At 34.1% G+C, this 23,444-nt stretch overlaps 1 protein-coding gene across 4 annotated transcripts in view; it reads left to right on the top strand.

Moving 5' to 3' along the window:
* Positions 1-23,092, top strand: part of LOC129949266 (uncharacterized) — a 126,798-nt gene extending 103,706 nt beyond the window's left edge. For 2 of the 4 annotated variants that reach the window (XM_056060616.1, XM_056060617.1), the window contains exons 4-11: positions 546-1,650; positions 12,804-12,952; positions 18,261-18,531; positions 19,143-19,332; positions 19,465-19,740; positions 19,809-20,165; positions 20,228-20,428; positions 20,496-23,092. In XM_056060616.1, coding sequence (XP_055916591.1) covers positions 546-1,650; positions 12,804-12,952; positions 18,261-18,531; positions 19,143-19,332; positions 19,465-19,740; positions 19,809-20,165; positions 20,228-20,428; positions 20,496-21,312 — 3,366 coding nt within the window. In that variant the 3' untranslated portion in view covers positions 21,313-23,092. The remainder of the gene's footprint in view (positions 1-545; positions 1,651-12,803; positions 12,953-18,260; positions 18,532-19,142; positions 19,333-19,464; positions 19,741-19,808; positions 20,166-20,227; positions 20,429-20,495) is intronic. The other 2 variants (XM_056060619.1, XM_056060618.1) reach the window with 2 other exon arrangements.
* Positions 23,093-23,444: the final 352 nt, after the last annotated feature.

Raw genomic sequence — 23,444 nt, 5'->3', positions numbered from 1 at the left:
ATAGTAATAAATTTCTTACTAGTTCGAATATCCGATGCTATAGTCAAATTTGATTGTAAATTTATTAGGATAGTTTGGATATCCGATCCTAGATTCGGATCTATTCAGGATATGCAATTTTCTGTGTAAGATATTAAAAAAAAAACACACTTTTTGGATAAAATTGAAGAGCAAAAACTAAAATAATTACGGATAATATATATATACTTAATTTCTTCTTTTACCTACCCCAATATTCATTCTTTCCGGCCCAATTTGGATATCCAAGGTATTGTCACATTTCATTAGGATATCCATTAATCCGGATAACTAATCGAAACAATTTATTTCGGACACCATTCCTTTTTTAATAACTCTCAACTGAAATGTTTTAAGCCCTTATTAAATATTGTAGCCCTTAAGTTAAACCTGTCTTCAAATTTTAAAGACACCATTTTAATATTTTCCATTTTGAACTATAAACTTTTACCAAAACCAACAATTATTAAACTTTATTTGTCTGTAAAAACTCATTTCCTTTTTCCATCATTTCCATTTATTTGCAGACCACAAGCCGCTTTGGATGGCAGTCGCCAAGTGAAGAATCATCAACAATGTCACCAAAATCTGATAATTTTCTCTATGTCCAACATTCAAGTGTGAAGGCTCAAACACTATCTGCAACACCATCATCCAAAGGATCACAGCATCAAAGAAATTGCATTGGTGGTGGCATCAGTAACGGTGGAGTTAGCAGTGGCAGTTGCAACGCCATCATAACCGACCACACTGGCAAAGAATTTCACCATCATCAGAATCAAAATCAGCATCAGAATCAGCAACAGTACCAGCAACAACAACAACCACAAGGAAAACGGACAAAAACTCTTTCACCCAGTAGCATGTTCCGACGAAAGTCCGCAGGGAATGCGGCCTCCGCGACGAATGCCAAGCATCCTTCGTCACAAATCCATCCGGTTGCGGGGGTGGAGAAATCAAAGCAGAAATACCTCAAGGGCGGTTGCTCCAATAGTCACTATGAAGAAATCCAGAACAATAATAACCAGCAACAGCATCAGCAGCAGCAACAGCAACAGCAGCAGAGCCATCGAAAGGAGTACATTCTAGAGCAAAAGGATCTAACGAGCTACCACAATGGCGATGCGAAGAATGAGTCCACAACTCCACGTTATGGCAAATTGCTACCATCGAAGATGGCCGGAGATGGCTACAACTCATCACAGCATCAGCAGCAACAGCAACAGCAGTTTGGCTCGTACGATAGTTTGAATGCGAATATAGCATACGCAGCAGTTAATGGGGACGAGAGGGTTCCGAGTAACAATAATAACGGCGGCGCCGGTGGTCATGTCAATGGTGGCTATCCATCGGGGGCGGTTTCTAATGTGGTGCTACGCAATGGCTACGAGGCAAATCGTCAGATGTTAAGGTCAAGTCGTTACAACGGAACAGGACCTGGAGGTGTTGGAGGACCAGGAACAGGAGCAGTTGCTGTAGCAGCATCAGCAATAGCCGGAGGAGTAGGACCATCGAATGGGATACTGTCAAATGGTCCAGTGAACCATCATCCAATGGGTCACATAATGAATAGTTTGTCGTCGCCAGAGAGTGCTTACTCGACCGGATATTCCACAGATGGCACTTCACCAGGTGAGTTTGAAAATAAAATTTGATTTCCTTACCATATTCCTTTCTCATATATGAAAAGAGGGGGAGTACAATAACGTGTCCATAAAATGACCTTTTTAGTCTCCCTAAATAAGCAGAGGGATTTAAATGAAAAGGAAAATTCTATACTCGCATACGTAAGAGTATATCCTTTAAAGAGTCCCCTTTGTCGCTCAATTTGAAGAAAAAGGAAACATTTTGTTCTCCTTCTCAGGAAGACAGATAAACAGAAACCCTTGTTATTGTGTTGTAGATGGTCATTATGGGGCTTTGGGGGTTGACATTTTTTAAGGATGGTCCTTAAATTCTATTAAATTATCATAATTTTGTTTGCAAATGAAGCATGATCCAAGGATTTTCCTTTGTTGATAGAGTATAATGTTATTTGATGCTCGGAACATTGAAAATAATTATAAAAAAATAAATTCTTTATAAAAAAGGTTTAACGTATATAATTTCAATAAGGAAATAAAACACTTTTAAGGAACAAATAGGCATAAAATAGCAAAAATTTCATTCCTCATTCGCATAATACATTAGTTAAAAAAAAAGTTCAAATTCTATTTATAAACTTAATAAAAGGTCGCTGAACTTAATAAAAGGATGAAGAGCAAAAGTAAAATTTCCTAAAAACAAATTTATCCTATCACTAGAAAATCTAGTTTGAAAATGTCACAAGGCCCAAAAAGTGTCAGAGTGTCAAAAGTAGTTTTGAAACGCATTATCCTTTCTCTCAAATTGGAAGTTTAAATATCGTTCTTACTCGTACATGAGTAGGATTACTTATTTTTGGACTTGGACTTTGAAAATGTTATGACAGTTTTATTTATTGTTTGGGCTACATAAATAGCATTTTTGACTTTAGTTGTGCTTAACATTGGCACTGCTGTTCTCACCATTTTTTTTTGGGTAGTGAAATAAAGAGATTTAGATTCCAACCAAATATTAGCAGACAAAAATGTAAAGGCAAATAAGCCTTTAGAGGACAATAAAACTTGAGAGTTTTTATCTTAGACATATATGACATTTAAGTTCCGCTTTATGACAATGTTCTTTTGAATGTTTGGGATAATGGAATTTTTTGGAGTGTAGATTAAATATACTTCATTCAAGTGTATTTTAGTGATTAAGTTAATTATACAAATTTGTGGGAATTGGTCATGGAAAATTTCAGCCGTGTCTGACTTTGACTGATATTGGTTTTCATTCTTAAGAGCATTTCCTTGTTTTCATTAAAGTAAACGCTGATTTAAAATAAGGTCGACTTTCAAGAATTGGTCATTTTCACTTTTGTTAAAAACAATAATGCCAACTTTCAGTGACGTGAAATTTTCTTAATATACCTAACAAAAAAGAAATAAGACCAATTCTTAAAATTTGGTCTTATTGCACTTGGTTTTATTTCACGTCACCCAGCAGATAGTCTTATTTAACTTAAATAAGTTGAAATAAGGCCAAATTTGTTTTTGCTTCACTTTCAACAGTATAATTTGCCATAAATGCAATAAAAACTTTGCATAAAGTCAACCTCGCATTTACCCCACATTCTGAATTGAGCCCAAACAGGGGCTAAACTGCTTTCTTACCTGACTGTTTACAATCACCGTTAATTGATATATTTCTCAACAATAACTTGACCTAGTTTCACTTTGTCAAAGAGCAAAATGACCAGCTACATACTAAGAAGAGGCCATATTTTAATTACTTGCGATATATAAGAACTTTGTAGTTCCCGTGGCATATTATTTAGTGCGATGGACTGTCATGCAATAGGTCTTGGGTTCGATCCCTGCTTAAACTGTAGGTCCCTTCCATCCCTGACAACAGTTCTCACACACAGGAATGGCTGAGAGTTTTCAGTCACTAGTCACTAGTTCTCAAACGGACTGTTACGCCACCCAATTTATTTACTTATATAAGAACTTTAGGACATTCGTAAACATTTTAAACTCAAGATCTTAATCAAACATTACATTATGAAGTTAAGAAAATCAAAAAAGTGGGTCCCCTGATTCCGTCCCTCTATCCTGGCCCCTACCTACAGCTCAAAGCATTGGATAAATTGATCAAATTTGGAAATTAAGATTTTAGCTGATTCACGTTAGGCATTTTGTTTTTATTGTTTTTAGGACTCGAAACAACAGTAGTCCTGATACAAATGTGTTGGTCAAAAATCGAAAACTTGAATTCTCTAAAAAACAAAACCTATAGTTTTTTTCTAATTTTAGCTAAATTGGTTTTCTTAATTTGGCTTCTTCCAATACAAAAATATGTTTGTATTGTTCCAGAAGGGTTCCCTTCATAGAACCGTTATTTTGGTTTAAAATTTTCTCAACAAATAATCAAACTATTTCCATAACATTTAAAGCAAATATTTTAAACAGACTCAGAGACATGAACAAGTTTGTACGACTTAGCCGTACATTCTATTTTGTACAAAAAATAGTACGCAAATTTGGTAAAAATTGATATGAGTACATATAGACAAACTTTTAAGCAAGACAAATCGCCAGACGGGATGGGAAGCTATCAGTGTGAGTCGCATCCCAGCCCCTTTTTATTGATTTATTTCAATTCAAAATTATTTGTTGTTTGCATTAGAAAACAAACTTCATTAAACAAGTTTTAGAAATTTCTCAAGGGAAGGAAGGGAGTTCTATTAAATTAAATTTAAGCACAAATTTTATTTTATTTTTAAGGAAACATGTGCAGTAATATTTTATAAAATTGTAAAAATAAATACTACAAGTAAATCCAGATTAAAAGAACTGAATTTCATTTTACGTATCAGTGGCTATTAACACTAAGTTTTGTAAGCGATTTAATTGGTGACCTTTTCTTCAGAGTTCTCACCCGGGCTTAAAGCCTATATTGAATTTGTAAAGTTGAAAACTTGCCTTAAAAATCTTCAGATAAGTAAAAACAAATAAATAAAATATGCAAAATAAAAAAAAAACTTCGCACAAAATTTACATTTTACAAAAATACAAAGTTTCAAGATTGAAAATTACATGAACTATAAATGCTGACAACTTACAAAATGCATTATTATGAGATAAAAGTGTTTGATGTTTTGAGTAGAATAAAATCATGAATCGCAGTTCTTAAAATAATAATAATTCGAAAATCGTGTCTTTAATCTTTTGGGAACATAAATTTGATGTTCTGAGGCTTTTAAATTAATCACAATACTAAAAGATTCAATAAGTGATTTCTGATGAATGATAATCAAACATTCTGTTACAAAAGAGGTAATGCATTCAAACTAACTTCTTGCACCATCATTAATCTATTGATTAATTATGTAGGTCTTAAGTTCCTTACTGTTGGTATTTACATTTGTCAAATAAGCTCAGCCAGATAAATTCAGCTTAATAATCCCCTCTTGTTTCTAACGACTTCGTCTCTAATTTGCATTTATGTAGCTTACCCTACATTATATCCTTTAAACTCGTACACATTGCAGCACTTTATTCAGATTAATATACTAAATTACTTTGACTAATATGGTGTACGAGTTTATATACGAATACATAATGGAAAATCTGATAGAACAAAGTAAGTCCTTATTGAGACACACATAATAATAATTTCACCCAGATCCTGTGTGTGTATAATCCATTCTTAAATCCACCCACATTTATAAAATGCAATGCAGTCAACAAGGATACTTTGTTAAAGTCATTGATCTGCCTCTAGCGTTCCTAAAAAAAGTCCTTTTCGCTCCTTTTTTCCCACATCTCCATAATCACACCACAAATGCCATTAATTAGATACCCAACGGAGAGTGAGAGAGAAAGAAAAGAGCCATTATAGAGCATTTCCATGCCGAGTCATGCCAGGACCAAGAACATAATGTAATTCATTTCATTGAGGTTCCAGTGCAGCCATATTGTCATCCGCCCACGTAACGCCTTCGACTTAATAATAATTGCGCTTTTTTTCTTGTGATGCATCCGTGTGAAGTGAAGACGACGAGCGACGAGTGACGTTCGAAATTTGCAATTTTAATTTTTCCAACATCAGGCTCTTCTTCTGCGTCCTCCTGATATCCTTATGGATATATGGTGGTCTGATGATGGTGGGCTTGGGGCGTATATGTGTGCTAAGAGGGTAAACATAAAACTTGGAGTAGCAGCTTCTGAGCGCAATTAAATGTGATTTTTGTCTTATTCTTTTTTGTATATATATTTTAAACTTCACATAAGTGTTTGAAAAAGTTGAAAGTTCTTTGGAACAAAAATAGTTTCGCCTTCGGACTTAAGGGAAAAAATATTATGTAGGCGCCTTACCGCGCGCCGCACCGTCATCATTGTCGCAACCTACCGCCACACTTTCAACGCAGCCGCCGCCGCCACTATAGGGTTAATGTCTTATACGCTAGCCGTTAAAGATTTATACGGTGGAAGTGAGGTGGTGGCGAATAAAGAGAGGGATAACATCAGTCAAGAGAGAGAGTGAGATAAAGCAATAAAGTGTTCCGAGGCTGAGGGCGCTTGTGTCTTTAATTATTTTGCAGTCGCCAGAAGGCACGTTTCATCAGCAGTAGAAGCAGTCTTCAAGTACGCTATACAAATATACACACCCACTTCTTAGTATCAAGATATAATATAAAGATCCGTAAAAGTTTAATGAGTCTTCACTGCTTTATAAATGGATTCTTAGACTATACGGCGAAAATCTGCAGGTTGTTGTGAAAAGTAAAATACACATTAAATATTTTTGTTACGTTTTTAATTTTCCTTTGGTGCACTTGCACTTGAAGGTGGCGAAAAGTCTTTAAAGTTTTATGATTTTCAAAGAAATTTTATTACGGTAACTTGAAACTTTCTACTTTTACTTTAAAGATTTGTCTCTAATCCTTTACTTCAGTTGTGAAAATTATATACTTTTTTTTTCAAGTTATAGTCTAAAAATATAATAGTTTTTGAATAAACATCAAACTTAAGAAACGATAAAAAAAATAAATAAAAAAAAATAAATTGGGTGGCGCAACAGTCCATGAAGAACCAGGGCCTAGTGACTTACAACTCTCAACCATTCCTGTGTGCGAGTAATGTTGTCAGGAATGGAGGGGACCTACAGTTTATATGCCGATTCCGAACGGCTAATTTGAGAAAGAAAAGAAAAGAAACGATAAAACTCTCTTTTATTTTATATTTATACTTTTTTCAATTAAAAACTAAAGAAATTGTCATTTAAAAAAATACAGATGTATGTAAAGGGTGTTTTCTAAGAGTCATAGAAGTTTGAAATCAAATAAAACAAAGATTGTTTTTCTTAAATGGACATGAAATTAACTGTAACAAAGAGTTTCACTTCCTCGTCACTCATAAACTACGATAAAGCTAAAAGAAAGTATTGGCTGAAACACAAACACCCTTTACCTTCGACTTCGTCTTCGTTACAGGTCCATCGTAAACGATATAGCTTTGAATGACGTTTCTAATATGACATTTTTAAAATGACACTTCTGTCATAAGCAGCTCTTATTTTTTTTCAAAAGTTTGTTTTGATTTTTCGTGTAGTACAAAATACGAATTTTGAAATCGAAAAAAAAAAATTTCGCGGAAGTAGCTTACACAGACTATCGTGGGTATGTTCAGCTTATGGAGCAAGAAGAAGCGCAGAATGAGAGACTCGTCGGTGGGCCCGGGAGCTTGATCTACGGAGTTCTTCAATCTACGAGGAGTTCTTCGAAACTCATTTTCTGTTCTACAAATATAAAACGTTTTCAAGAAAAAATTGTATAGTTTGTCTATGTATATTTCAATAACTTACCTTTTAACTTTTTCTTAAAGTAATAAACAATGGGAATGTCTCCAAAAACAAATGAATTTTGTTTGTTGACTTTTTAACAGCTGTTGAGCTGTCATACAAAGCAAATGTTCAGCAAATTTGAACTAATGCCGTTTTTCTTTTTTAGTTCAGAGCAGAGCTACAACTGTCAAATGAACAATTGTGTTTCTTTTTGAGCTCTGATCGTTCAGAACTTCAAATTCGTGTTTCTTTTTTAGTTCTGAACATGTTCAGATCGCGCTCTGTGAGCTCAGAATATAATAACAGAGTAAACGGAGTAAAAAAAACCCCTTCAAACAGACGACATTTAAAATCTTGACAGTTTAGTGCCCAAGTTGTTTCATAATTAAATCAGAGAGCTCTGAACATACCATGAACTCTACTATACTTTACTCTGCTCGCTCATGCTCTGCTCAGAGCTCAGCTCTGAACCAAAAATACTCCATTTACCAAGATCGGAATCTTTCGTACGTTTCACTCTCCCAAACCCGTTTGTTTACATTGTTGTATTTGTAATTTTGACAATTAGTCCATGAATAGATGTGAGAACAAACAAAAAAAAAAAAGATGCCGTGGGCTAGCGGCACTTTGCAAAGCAAAATCAAAATGGGGAGGTTAACATGTTTTTTTCAGGTTTTTCTTTTCACTTTTTTCGATGAAAAAGTCAGTTTTAAGTTTTAATTTTGCAGTCATTTTGTTGATAGCGAACCAATGTACATTTTTGTCTTGAAAAAAACATGTTCAACATCATTTTATTGTAATTAATTCACTAATTTAGAATAATCACTACGAAATTCTTCAAATTTCATAATTAACCTCGAATTATTGTATCAAAGATGCGTTCGAAGAACCATCAAATTAAGGGTGCGAGCGCAATTTATTGAATTCTACTAAATTTTCGTTAATGAACGGCCCAAATATTTATTTTGCAATTAAAATCTGTATTAAATTAATTAATCGAAGTATGTAAATAGTTTTCTCCATAATTTAAGTTTTGGACTATTTTTCAATTTCATTTTGATTAATAAATATTAAATTAAAAAAAAAAGAGTTATAAGCGAAAAATACCTTAGCTATGCATTACATTCTTGATTGATGGAAGCGTACGTGTATTTGCTATCAAACAAAACTATATAACACATCAAAAGAACATCAATGTTTAAAAAAAAATAATCAGAACAGTTATAGCGAACCCGTTTAATAAATGCAGAGCGAATAAAATGCAAATTTTGACATTTATCACAAAATTAAAATGTCAAAAACGATTCTGAATTCATGCACAACTCATCCAAAAGATCATGTATTCGACTTGAATGTTTATTCTTGACGTACAGAAGTTTTTTTTAGTAAATTCCCACAGTTTAACGCATAATATAATTTTCATTGGTTCCTTAAAAATGTTTAATTACCAAAGTTCAAGTTTACTTATTATTATTGAAAGGGTATGTATCGTAAAAATGCTGCTTATAATGAAAAAAATAATGAGAATTAATGAATAAAATTAATTTGAAGTCAATGTCTTCTATTATTCCCGAGACATCGAAAACCAAACATCAATTTTTACCAATTTTCCGTACTTTTTTTTTGTATATTTTAATTTGTATAAAAAAAAACGGATTTTTATTTTTAAAAAATGTGTGTCGAATGTCGAAAACAATATTTTCTGTGAGAATAAATTAGTTTGAAGCCTATTTTTTAATTTTTATAAAGATATTTGAGTTGAAAATAAATTGTTAACAAGTTTTAATAATGTTCTTTTTAGGTTTTTATTTTTTGTAAAAAATCTACCAATTCGATTTATCTCAAATATTTACTGAATATAAAATTAGTTTAAAGCCATAATCTAAATTTTTTTGAAGATATTAAAATCGAAGACCAATTTTTACCAACTTTTAATAATTTTTGTTTAGGTTTTTATTTTTTGTAAACAAAACTGTCAATTAAATTTTTCTCAAAATTTTACTGAATGTTGAAAACAATAAAAGTATTTCTTAAAGATAAAATTAGTTTGAAGCCATAAACTCAAATTCAAATCCACAAAATTATTTTGGAGATACAATCATTTTGTATTCTTCTTACATATATCACGTTCTTCTTCTTTAGTATCACGTTGCAATATATTATTTACAATTTAATTCAACTCTTTTGCATTTTTTTTTAGCTAAACTTTAGCCAAAATGTTCACCTTTTTTTTAAACTGCTATGGAAAAAAAAATTATACTTAACCAGTTGCAGCTCATATTGCGTTCGCAAATAATTTAAGTAAACAAAATACAGTACTAATAAATCATTAAATATGTATTTGGTCAGTTTAATTTTAAATAATATACATTTACAACATTTATTTGGATTGAAATTAAAAAGCTATATAAATCTTCCAATTTAAGACCATGTCAGCACTTCAGATTCTGTTGGTTCGGATTGTTTAGTTTTTGAACGAGGCCATAAAACATTCAAAATAAAGCATTTAGATGTGCCTGCAGACTATAATGAAGCATTTTGATGGGCCGGAACACTAAATGTGAGAATGTGTTTGGTTTTTGCATCATTTCACGCACACTTTCTCACATTTAATGTGTCCTTAGCTTGTAGGCAAACCGAAATGTCAGTCTGAGATTCCGATCTTGGTAATGGAGTATTTTTGCTCTGAACTAAAAAAGCAAAACGCCATAAAGCTTTCGTTTGGAGTCACATAACGAAACATTACGTTCTTTTCCTTACAACTGTCAAACAATTGAATAAATTAATATGTCTGAACTCGTAAACCTTAGGCGAACCCGAAGCTGAAGCGTGTTTGTGTTTCAGCTATATTTCATTTTGTCATTCGCCTACTCTTAATTCATAGTAACCTTTGACATCATATAGATTATAGCAAGGTGAGATAAACTTTTCATTCTGGCTACCCGTACCAATCTTGTGTTTTATGTTTAAAGGAAGGATATTTCAAGAACAGTTAATACATCCACTTTGTCTCAATGTATGATGGAAAACTATTCCCTTCGTAATATCTTAATAAAATAACCTTATTCCAAGGCTGCCAAACCAAAATGTTTATCACTGCACTGCGATACAAGTCATCTTCTTCAGATTATCTTCTGGTTCGCTGCCAGGGGCACGCAAGCTTTTTTAGCCCTGTTTTGTTCTGTCATCTCATTCCTTTAAGTAGACGACGGACAAGGCTTACGCCGACCGATTATTCTTTAGTTTGAAGCTAGGAATAGGGACGCAATCCAAACCGATTATTCCGTGGTTACTGCCTAAAAGAAGCGTCGTGTCTAGTGCACTGCTTATCATTCCCCATACTTTGTCACTGGCAGGTCTTAAATCCAAGTTCATTTAAGAAAAACCTTTGACACCGAGGAGTCTACCTCTGCTTCGTAAAAAACAGCATCACAAAACTATTTGAAAGATAAACTTCTTAAAAAGGGTAGATTTTAGCGCCTGGTGTCTGCCATTTTCTTTTGGTGACATCTGTCAAATCTTTTTTTATTATTTAGTTGCTTATGTCAATATTAATATGAATGTTCGGTAACGCAAACTTTGCGCGCATTGCACCCATTTTACGGTAGAGGTGGTGGACCTTCACAGTCGACTCTTCAACATTTGGTGGCCTAATTTGAGACGGACGGTTCAATAAACAATCAGCCAACACACGTATGTTCTGCTGAAAACATTGTCGCGGTCCTCGAAAGTGTACAGCGAAACCCTGGTCAATCTATTCCTCACCGTGCACAAGAACTCAGCCTTTCGCAGACTTCAACTTGGCGAATTTTGCGTCGGGACTTGAACTTAGACCCGTACTAGATCTAACTGACCCAGGTGCTCAAATTTCATAACCATAGACAACGCTGACTGGGCTTCAAATCGTTTGAAAGAGAACCCCCAATTTTGGCCGAAAAATCATCTTTAGTGACAAGGTGCATTTTTGGATGAATGGCTGTGCTAATCAACCCACATGAGGTTCACCAGGTGATAATGCATCCTCAAAAAGTTATCGTTTTGTGTGGATTTTGGGCCGGCTGCGTAATTGGTTTCTACTTTTTTTAAAACGCCGTTAGTGACGCGGTTACCGTCAACAGCGAGCGATACATAACGATGATAACTAATTTCTTATAGCCCAAATTGAATCATATGGACTAGACGACAGCAGAATGGCGCTACTAGCCACACATTAAAAAAACACGCTTGTTTTGAAAGTCAAACGTTCTTACTAAGGTTTGAAGAATGCGGAGAAAACTGCAACAAAAGCCTCAAATGATAAGAACTTATTTCATCTCCGATGGGTAAACTCTATGAGAAAAACTTACTTTAACATAAAAATGCAACAAAAGTTTGAAATTCAAAACCTTTTTTCCATAAATTTTCTTGACATCCAACAACCAACAGTAAAACTTTGTAACGTCCGCGTCATCGCGTTACTATCATTTGTCGTCGTAAAATAAAACAAAATCCATTTTCACAATATAATGTATCTCCATCTATCGTCACTTTCTGGCTTTTTTTAAATGTGACCACAAAAGACATTAACTCATCCGCAAATGTTGACAGTCGTACGATATAAAAGTGTCAACCTGTCTTTTAGAAACCATTCATCCATAACATCATCGCAGGCTACCGTATCCATTTTCTGCCATCAAAACGAATAGAAAATAGCGTCGTCGTCGGTTGTACCACATTGCATCGCCATCGCCATATCATCACATCGCCATATATACCGACTCTTGTGGCTTTAACATCAAAGCTTGTTTTAGGGACTTAAAGTTATAGTAAACTAAACATATGTACCTAAGCTATGTCGCGTCACGTCACACCCGTTCTGCCCTACCATTTCCGTTGCGTTGATGATTTTTTTTTGCAGAGCACACCTGATGATGTCTTATATGCACACCTGATGGTGGCTGATGATGACTGCTCAGCTCGTATAAGTTGGAGTATCTAGATACATTTTTTATTTAGATCAACTCACCACGACCGACGATGACGGCGACGTTTCTTGGTAATCAATATATCATCAAAAGGTATTCAGTTTTATATCTCTCCTCAAAAACCCAACCCTAACCCAAACTCTAACCCAAACTTAAAACCCCATCAGCTCCACACACAATACCGTGTCTTGTCTATCTATTTCGGTTAGTAGGTTGTATGGCTGAGGGAATTCGGGTCATTTTACTAGCTAGCTATAGCTTGTAGCAGAGTAGATATACGATGCGGTTTAGCTATAGGTATGATGACACAAAATACTCCTTCTACATTTCATATACACACCTATATCTAGATACATTTGTAGTGTAATGATGTTTATCTATTTTTTCTTTCCTTGTTTTTATTCGAAACAGGTGCTACCTACACACCACCGGAGTACTACATCAATATGCGTACCGGAACTCATTATTTTCCAAAGAGTGTCAACACTCTGGCCATCGAAGCACAACGCTATAAATTTGGCTTGAATAAAATAGAAGAGATGTCACCACAGGATCCTTTGGTAAGTGCCCATAACATCACCGTATTTTTGTTGTGTTATATTTATATGTTTTACAAAATTTATGATGAATGAGATAGTTAAGTGAGCTGCTTTTATAAGCTTGTACTTTTATGGAAAAATTGGTTCGGAAAATTTGACATAATTAATGACAGTAAATGTTTATTCCGTCTTTTTCTGTGGCTGTTCAATTTCAAATTGGTCATAAATTGAGACTCGTATTTATCCTTTGTAGGTTTTATTGAATCTTGAAAAATTTTGACATTATTGACAAATTTTTATGGACATTGGGTGAAAAAAGAATGTTCAGTGATTTTTTGATACCGATAGTTAATTAGCACTTAATTTTATTTCGGTGGCCATTTTTGATGAGTTATGTTTTTATTGACATAAATAACAGAATAGAATAAGCATAACTTGATCTAAATTGGTCTTTGATTTATGGCCACTACTTTATATGGGTTGTCCTGGCAAACTAAATTTTTAATGAAGTTACTAAAAAGTTGACATTTTTATCAGCTCTATCAACTTAACGGGTTATACCCATTTGTAGGTCGGGTTTTTTTTCTTCTGAAAAATAATCTTATGGGCAAAAAGATAATTTAAAAATATAGTAGTATTTTTGAGCTCCATATTTGTATTCCTTATTTTCAAAACCATTTAGAAACATTGTATGAAAAAAAGTTTACAGTGGTGTATAATCTCGGTTTAGATTATCTCAAACCAAAAATATTCTTTTAAGGGAAACATGCATTACAGGCATTGATCAAAGAACGAAATACTTGAAATTTTGTTTTTTGAATATTTTTTGATGAATTCGATAAGAAAATCCATTTTGAACCAAGAGTTGGTTTGAAATCTTATTTTACGAAAAATACCTGAGGCAAATAAATATCTGTGAATGGAAACCTTTATCCCGAATAGGGTTAAAAGTATTTAACCCAAGGTTAAATCATGATTCGATTCGACCTGCAAAGAGGTTATCAAGGAGTAAGAGGTGAGCTTCCGGTATTGTAAAGCCAACCCAACTGAGGAAAAACGGAAAAAGTTTAAGCAAGCCAGGAAGATCTGAAACTTCGAAGGACTAAATTTTTACCATGACTAAAATTACGGCAATGTCCCAAAAGCAGTAAGAATTTTTAGTCATTTGTAAAAAACATGAGGAATTCTTCCTCGGTTCCTTCAGTTAGCACTATTGATAAAGCCAACTTATTTGCAAGGCAGTTCGCCAAAAATTCCACCTTATCAGATAGTGTCATGGCTTCCCCAGTTCTTGAACGCGTAAATGATTCTATGGGACCAATCTTTTTTTGTTCTCGAACTGTGGCGAGAGTTCTTAAAGATCTCAACATTCATAAATCCGCTGGCCCAAAAGGTATCCCCGCTATTATTTTGAAGAGGTGTTCTACCACGCTAGCAAAACCACTGCGTAAACTTTTCCATCTATCCTATTCTTTTGGGCTTGTTCCGAGTAGTTGGAAAACTGCAAGTGTTCAGCCAATCCCAAAAAAGGCGAATCTTCTTCTCCCACAGATTACCGACCGATAGCACTAACGTCCCTTCTTTCTAAGGTCATGGAAACGCTGATTAATTATCAGCTTAAGAAATATCTTGAGGAACGGAAGCTTCTTAACCGGCAATACGGCTTTCGTAGCAATAGGTCCACTAGTGATCTCATGGTTCATCTCACCGAACAGTGGAACAAATCTTTGCATCGTTTTGGAGAAAGTAAGATTATTGCCCTTGATATTTCAAAAGCATTTGATAGGATTTGGCATCAGGCTCTCTTATCGAAAATGCGTGCTTTCGGTTTGCATGAATCCCTGCTTCATTGGATTAGTAATTACCTTTCGGATCGTTCAATACAAGTAGTATTGGATGGATTCAAGTCTGAAAACCATACAATAAATGCTGGTGTGCCCCAGGGCTCCGTTTTGTCTCCGACCCTCTTCCTCATTTTTATAAATGATCTCCGGTCTACTACTTCTAATCCAATACATTGTTTCGCTGAGGATAGCAGTCTTACCTTTTAATATTCGTTTGCAGACTCACAACCCTCCTCTTCGGAGGTGGTACTACGCGAATGTGGAGCGCCTTGCCACGCTCTATCTTTCCCTGTCATTGCAATGTTCAAAAAATTTAAATCAATGTACACCGACACCTCCTATCCAACCCTTCCCTCTTTTCCTAATACTCACACTGTCATAGTCCGTTAAAATAACGGTTTAAAAAAAAATTGAGGAAAGAAACCTTGCCTCGATGTTCGGATGAGGGAAACGAATTGATGATGTTAATGTCGCCAATCATGTTAAAAGCTCTGGCTTAAATAAGTTACTAGAGCACCAGCCCAGAGATGAGAGTTATATTCAAATTTCGGACGTATATAGGTTTTGTAGATTGTAGCCAGATCGGACAGAGAGAAAAATTTCTTGCAACGTCTCAAAAACCCTAGACATCTTACAGCATTTTTGGCAATAACGCGTATGTGATCGCTGTACAAAAGGTGGTTGCTGATGCACATTTCGAAGATGTCAAGATTTTCCGTTTCGTTGATGCAAGTGCCACTCATAGATAGTGGCAAATATGGTTTATCTCGCTTTAACGATGCAAGACTGCATGGCGTTTTCGAAGCATTAAATTCCACACTATTTTTTAGGAGCTAATTATATTTTGCCGTTGCAGTTCCACATCCTAAAAGGAGGGTTGTGGGCCTGGAAACGAATATGAAAAGCTAAGAGTGCTATCGTCAGCGAAACAATGCATATTTTTTTTTTTTAAAAATATAACTATATTTTTGTTTTTAATATACTTGTTTGGCATCACGTTACAATATATCATTTAAAATATAATTCAAGTCTATATCATAATTGGTTCTTAAGATATTTTGGGTTAACCAAACATTTCACCTTTTTTTTAAATTGTTACGGTAAAAAATTCACCCACTTAATTTTGTTGAGAGCCCTTCTTGCATCTTCTTGTATTATTATCTGTAGAGCACAATTTATTTGAAGTCGATATCACTACTGGTTCTTGAGCTATGGACGACGAAAAAAACTTCCCGAACGTACGCTCACACGCACGCACAGACATCTCTCTAAAAAAATTATTTTGACACTAAAGATCTTGAAACGTCGAGAAATGTCAAAATATGTCCCCCTAATTTGTTTGTTTACATACATTTTATTTTCAATAAACTAAAGTTTACGGTAATGATTGAATTTTTAAAAAATATCTTCATTTCTTTTGATTTTACAAACATTATTTTGGTTCCCTTTTTTCCAACAATCGAAAATTAAAAAAATGTTCCAAGTCAACAGATATTTCCCCCACTTCATATCCAAATTTCGTTCAAAACCATATACAATTACAGCTAAAGACTAAGCGAAAATAAGTTATTTTTCCCTCTCTAGTTTCCCCCCTTAACAAAAAATTAATAATTAAAGCAAAGGCTATATTCTTTGAGGAGAGACTCGAAAGTCCTTGAAATGTCGATTCTTAAAAATTTATAATGAATATTCAAATATTCAGAAAAAAAATGTTGCATTCATAGTCACTCAAATCAAATTGTTCCAAAGATTTATTCAAAACTGTTCAACAAAAAAGTCCAAATGACACTTAACCTTGTATCATTTTGCTAACCATATTCTGGCCGACCTTCTCCGAAATTCAAAAACTTGTTTACAATTTTTACGGGGCTCTTCTAAGTTATTTCAGAGTTTAATTTCTTAAAAATAATGTTTAGTATGAAATATTAACCCAAAAACAGAAAATTAATAAAAAAAAACATCAACACACAATTTTTGAATTTAAACATTTACCTAATTTCGTTTTTAAATAATGTTTTCAAAATGGTATTTGGCAAGTGGTATTATTTTTGAAACTCAAAAAAATCAACACAAAATCACTTCACTCCAAAATTTTAAGAAAATCGCTTCAGCAGTTTATCCTTATGGCTGAAACACGAACACACTTCGGCTTCGTCTGACGTTTACGAGTTCAGTCATAGGAATTCAATACATGCATTGAAGCTTTGACCTCAGGTTTCGTTTGACAATCCTAAGGATAAGAACGTAATGTTACGTAATGTGACTCCAAACGGATGCTTTAAATCAGATTTGCTGATGTTTGCTTTGTCTGACAGCTCAACAGCTGTAAAAGAGTCAACAATCAAAATACATTTGCTTTTGGAGGGATTCCCATTGGTTATTATAGGCTGTATAAGCCAATCCCACGATAAAATTATTTTTTTCGGTTTTAAAACAATTTTTTTTATTTTGAGCAAAAATAACGGCTTCTAATGACAGAAGTGCCATTTTAGAAAAGTCGTTTTGGAATTGTCATTCAAAGCAACCTTGAAGTAGGCCCAACGTTACGCAGACGAAGCCGAAGCGTGTTTGTGTTTCAGTCATTAAGATAGTTAGATGTTGGCTTTTAACTAATTTAAGCGGAATATTGAATAGCAAGAAAACACACTAGTTGAGGTTCAAAATCAGGATTTACGGGTTTCATCTAGCTCGTGGTGATTATAAATTCCTGCAAATTAATTTAGTTTACATTTGTCATTTGTTCGGGTTTGTATGTATGTAATGTATGCTGCAGTTTTGAATAACAAATAAACGGTCTTCGCTATAATGTTTACAACTTAAAACACAATACAAAATATACAAAGGTTGATTCAATTATCAAAAAACCATGAGTGTAAAACTATGAGTGTTTGCTTCGCGCAACAAGTTAGCATTTAATTAGCTACATTTTCTTTGATTCAAATTTGTTGATTCTGTCACAAAGTGTGTAACGAATGTTAATTTGATAAGCACTTTTCAGGGAACAGGCAGTACCGTTGAAAATATATTTAAGAGATACATCAGACACCAAATATAAGTGTCATCTAAATAACAAAGTCCTTTGATAAAAAAAATTGCTACATTCATTTAAAATAAATCAACTGAAACAAAAGCTTAATGTGTTGAAGACGTTTTGTTTGGGATTACCATATTTGGAACCCTTAAAACCAGCGACCTGATAATATTCCACTTCTTTGCCACTATTATATGAATATCAAAATAGCTGCAGATAAAACAAAGAAAGTCCTACAAAAGGAGATAGTTTTCCCTACCTAATAATACAAATGTATATAAACCGCCTAAATAAGTCTTATTCCGAAAGACAATTAGGTACCACATTTCTCTACAGCTTCTAGTTTCACACCCTCAAAAAACATAAAATTGCAATCATCTCTTTTTTAGTTTCTAAAAACAAGAAATACATAAACTATTATCCTGTTTTCTTTTTGTATCTCTCTTATTTTCAGCCAAACAATAACAACAATAACAATCACCGCCGAACTGAATCCTTTGACTCAGGACAAAGTAAAATTCCTGGCTTTGGTATCCCAGATCCAGAATTCTTTCAAAACCAAGCAAAGCTATTCGAACAACAAAACAATCAACAGAATAATCACCAGCTACAGCAACAACAACAAAACCAACAACAACAACATCAACAGCAAATAAATGTTGGAAGTCATAGTCCACTGCCATTGCGGAACACCATAGTCATTCCGACACTCAAGGGTTTTGAATGTAAGTCTTAATATAAGTCTTAATATAAGTAAAATAATTGCCTGCTCTTATGCCATCCGTTTTTCTTTATTTAATCTCTCCACAAAAATGTCCATTAAATATTAATTCATTTAAAAGAACCAGAACCACCCCTTCCGGTTTGACTAACCTTAAAATTTTCACAAATCTAATTACAGGGTGTTTTGGTTAAAAATTAGAAAAAAAATGAAACAATTGTATGAATAAAATAAAATATTTTAACGACTGTAAACCTTTTTTAAAGAAACAAGTTAATTATTTTTTGCATCATGTGGCATTTAAAAATCAAAAATTTCTAAAATTTTCACACAAAAATGTCAAGACAATGAAAGTAATGGAATTATCAGCTCCTGAAATATACCGCAATAAAAATTGGTATAAATCTGATGTACCAACAATGTTCAAATTAAATCCAAAATAATTTACTTAAACATTTTCATTAATTCAATTTGAAACACCCTGTGAACGGTCTACACCCACCTTTCCATCCACCTATATGAAAGTTTTAAAATTAAATTGTCCTTTCAATGGCACTCTCCTGATGCTTACGAGTGGGTATATATTCATTCTTCCTGGTTTTTTCGCTTTTTTAGCACCATCACCCCGGCAGCGTTGCCGCATCCGAACGAATCCTTGGTACTCGACAACAGACACATCCTCCTCAGGCACAACCATTGCCACAACCCAGGCATTCCTTGCGGCAAAGAAAATGGAACTAGATGCCAGCTCCTCATCGTCGGGCATAAAATCAAGTAGCGAAGCGGGCGCAAGTGATAAAAATGAGTAAGGATAAAAGGGCACAAAATACGTTATACGAAAAGGATAATGAGGCTGCCTCATTACCCTTATCGAAGCGGAGAGGATATCATAATATAATTTAATTTTTGTGTCACAACATTATTATTATTATTGTAGGAAGAACGAGAAGACATCTGATGAGTCGACGTCAGAGACGTCAAGTTCCTCAACCGAAGTGGAGAATCTGCAAAGGACTTATTCGCCAAATACCATTCGACGGAAGAAGCAGCTCGGGGAGTTGCTGTTGACGTCGTCGTGTCGTTCCGAGATGCACTCCTTGCATCAGCAGGGCTCACATCATCATATCGATAGTGACGAGGATGCAACGCTGAACGAAATGATGGGCAAGTTCGACGAGAGCTATGTATATGAGAAAGAGACTGATATTTTAAGGTTAGTTAAAGCTTAAGCACTCGAACTATCAATCTAATTCTGTATTTTAACTCTTATCTCCCTCCCAGTAGTAGTGACTCTGATCCTACTGATTGTGCCTCCGACCTGGATACAGGACAAGATGCCGGTGATGAGTGTGACACTGATGATATGCTGGATATTGAGTTTATTGACACAGCGTTGGTGGGACAGGAAGCAGCGATGGTTAAGACCTATCAGCTTCCTAGACGAGCTTCCCGGCAACGTCATATGAAGACATATCCAGGTGAAGATGCCTCGAAGCGCAAGAAGAAACTCATGAAGACTCGAAAGAAAAGCACAGAGAGCAAGGGACGTGGTTCGCCTATGAAGAATTCTAGGGAGTCAAGGAGTTTGGGTGGAACACCTGTTTGCTTGAGGCGTAATCAATCAGCTGACAACAAAAGGTTGGTAATCTAGAGAAATGATTCTCCTAACCATGGTTAACCAAATTTGACTTCTCTTTCAGGTCATTGAAGGCTCAAACCCTGTCTACACGTTGCAGTTCATTGACTTTTACCGAAGTCCATGCTATTCGGAGTAAATTTATAGCAATTGGTGACAGTGAGAAGGCTCTTCTAAGGGCTGATCTAGAGGCCGATGTCAAGTATCGCCAGTTGATTCATGAAGCTGAAACCATTCTGGTGTCCATGAAGACAAGTGCTCTAAGGTACGAGTAGAGGAATTCTATTTTACTTCCTCCAAAATCTCTTACTTAAATTTTAAATCCTTTATAGCATCCCTAGAGAAACACCAGTTGCAAGTCCCCGAAGAGTTTGCAACCCTCTGGCCAATAAACGAGTTGAAATGCTAAAACAATGTGAAGCCGATATCAAACGTGAACTCCTCAAACAACAACAGAAATCTCTAGACGCCGAAAATAACATCTCAATTGACAATGGCGCCCTCAACAAACGCCTCGAGTCGCTTAAATACGAAACCAATTCGGCTCCGAACAGTCCCAAATCGAGTCGTTTCAGTCCGCGGAAGACTCACATTACCAATTTCATAAACCAGAATGCTCCACCAGAGGTCCCACCGCGAAGAAGTAGCATTCCCGAGCCTCCACCACGTTCTCCACAATTGCAGGTGAATGGTCAATCGATAAAGGGACGGTCAGCATCGCCGCTATCTCATCGCCGCCGATTCCGCAGTCAATCGCCAAAGAAACAACAACCAATATGCTCGGATTCCGATTCAGATGATAATTCGAATTCATCGATGAAACAGCAAAATCTCAGCCGAAGATCTCGAAGTCTTCGGAGCAATACTCAGGATGAAGATGATAGAAACAATCGAAATTGTCTACCGGAAATTCAAAAGATCACAATTTACAATGAATCGGACTATACGAATAGGAATGTTAAGCCGGCTTTGATGTCATTCAAGTCATTTGGTGGGACAGCAACAACCATTAGTATGAGCAGTTATTGTCCACAAAGTGAGCCATTGAAGAGAAAAGTCTATCGGGGAAGTTCGTCATTTGAAAGAATTAAAAAGAGCCTCGATTTGGATTCGGGTAAGTTTATGTGTATCTATAATGTGAGCAAATAGATGAAACTTTTGACTCCTTCTGCTGTCATTTTGACGTTTGAATGCGAATTATTTCAATGTTCCATCGTTTTATTTTGCTCCTACTCATTTACACTTTTTTCTTTTTACCCAAAAACTTTGTGCGATGCTAAATAAGAAGACGTCAAAATAAGTAGCCTAAAATGTGTTCAATGTAAACAGCGTTCAGTGAAAAATAGATGAAAGTTTGCTGTCATTTTGACATTTAAAGTCGAATCGTTTGAATATGCCATCATTTTATTTGGCTCTCACTCATTTACAAGAAAATGAATTAAATATCTCACTTTTTTTCTTTTAACCACAAACTGGAAGCGAGGCTTAATAAGTAGACGTCAAAATAAGTGGTCTAAAAAGCATTCAGTTTTAAATAGATGTCATTTTTTACATCTGCTTTCATTTTAACATTTAGGAATACCATAAAGTTAAGATCATGTTTAATTATTTGTGCAAAAACAAAACGAAATAAAATCTAAGGACTTTTGCCATTCCTAAAAAATGATGTCAAAAATGACAGTTGTCATCGTGTCAACAGAAATAAATGAATAATTAAGAACGAATTTTCTTATTTAAACTCTCAAAACACGAGATTAAATAAAAACACATTTTTTGACAAATATTACATTGCTAAAAATGTTGGTTTTAATGATTCTAGATTCAAGCTTTTGAAAAACGAACGAAAGTAACGAACTGTCACTTTTACGTTATAATAAACTTCTGTTTTATATTGTCATTCGTTACACTGCTTCATTACTCGTTAACCCAGTGAATATGAAGTCTAGTACAGTCAAAATGTCAGAAAAGAGTCTTACACATATTTTGCCTGATTGGTTAAATATTTTTTGGGAAAAAACTAATGCAATTATTAACTACTAGTAACTAATTTTAAATTTTAGCATTACATAGTGAGAAAATTTTTTTTCTAAAAATTGAAACTGTATATAAGTTTTTCTTGACTGAATTCATATTTTTAAAAAAGTCAAAAAAAATAATACAGCTACCACACTGGACAAAGCTTTCGTCAAATAAAATGTATTCGTTAAAAAGCTCTTTCTAATCCAATTTTTAAACCTTATTTACAGAAATACCGATACCGAAACAAGCTATTCTAGACAAAATAAACAACATGCGTCGTGAACGTCAAAGCTCGTTATCCATTAAAAGCTCCAGCCAAGACATGAACCAATGTTTAAACGATGAACAACAATTAGAAGACGATGAACCAACAAGTGTTTCGTCAAATCTCAGCACTAAACAACAATTAATACTAAATACCATCGAAGATCTAAAACGTAGTCTCGAATACCAAAGTGTTGAGTTAAATGGTCTCAACGAAGACGAATAAAATAAAATAAATTAAAAACTGTTCATTCTATTTTGTATTTTTAAAAACAGTTTAATGAAAAAAAAAAAAGAAAATAAGTAATGAAAATGAACACTAACAACATCATCCAAAGAATTATACATTAATTATATATATTCTACTATATACATTATAAATACTGTGCAATATTAAGTGAAACTATTTTAAGTATAAACAACTAAAAATACAAGTATCGATCTTCCCAACTTAAAACTAAAATGAAACATAACTGCCCAAAATCCCCTTTTACACTTTACATTAACAAAAAAAAAGAAAAACAAAGCAAAACACTACTTAACACTTTCAATATTTAAACTACTATGTATTTAACTTTTATCATTCCATATGGAGTTTAAATACTAATTACGTTCTTAATTCTGATCGACAACACTGTTTTTTTTTTAAACAAAATTTACATAAAACTTAAACACAAACATCAAAACTTACAAAATAAAACAAAAACAACAAACACAAAAACATACTCATAAAATATTTGTTATATATGCAAAAATAGTCAGATACTTACTTTCTTATAGAAAAATTAAATAAAATAAATTATTTACTATAACTTTTGTAGAAAAACATTTTTTGTTTTGTTTTTGTTAGTTTTTCGTATCATATCTCCTCCCTCGTCCTGAACCAAATATCCTGCTTGTTTAGAAAAAATTATAGCAACATTATATCATTTGTTTTAAACAAAAAAAATAATATATTAAACAAACTTACATTTATTTTATTTGTTTAAGAACATTTA

Source organism: Eupeodes corollae, chromosome 3 (genome assembly GCF_945859685.1).
Source record: "Eupeodes corollae chromosome 3, idEupCoro1.1, whole genome shotgun sequence".
NCBI lineage: Eukaryota > Metazoa > Arthropoda > Insecta > Diptera > Syrphidae > Eupeodes > Eupeodes corollae.
The sequence above is the reverse complement of the archived record's forward strand: the minus strand, read 5'-3'. Positions and strand labels throughout refer to the sequence as shown.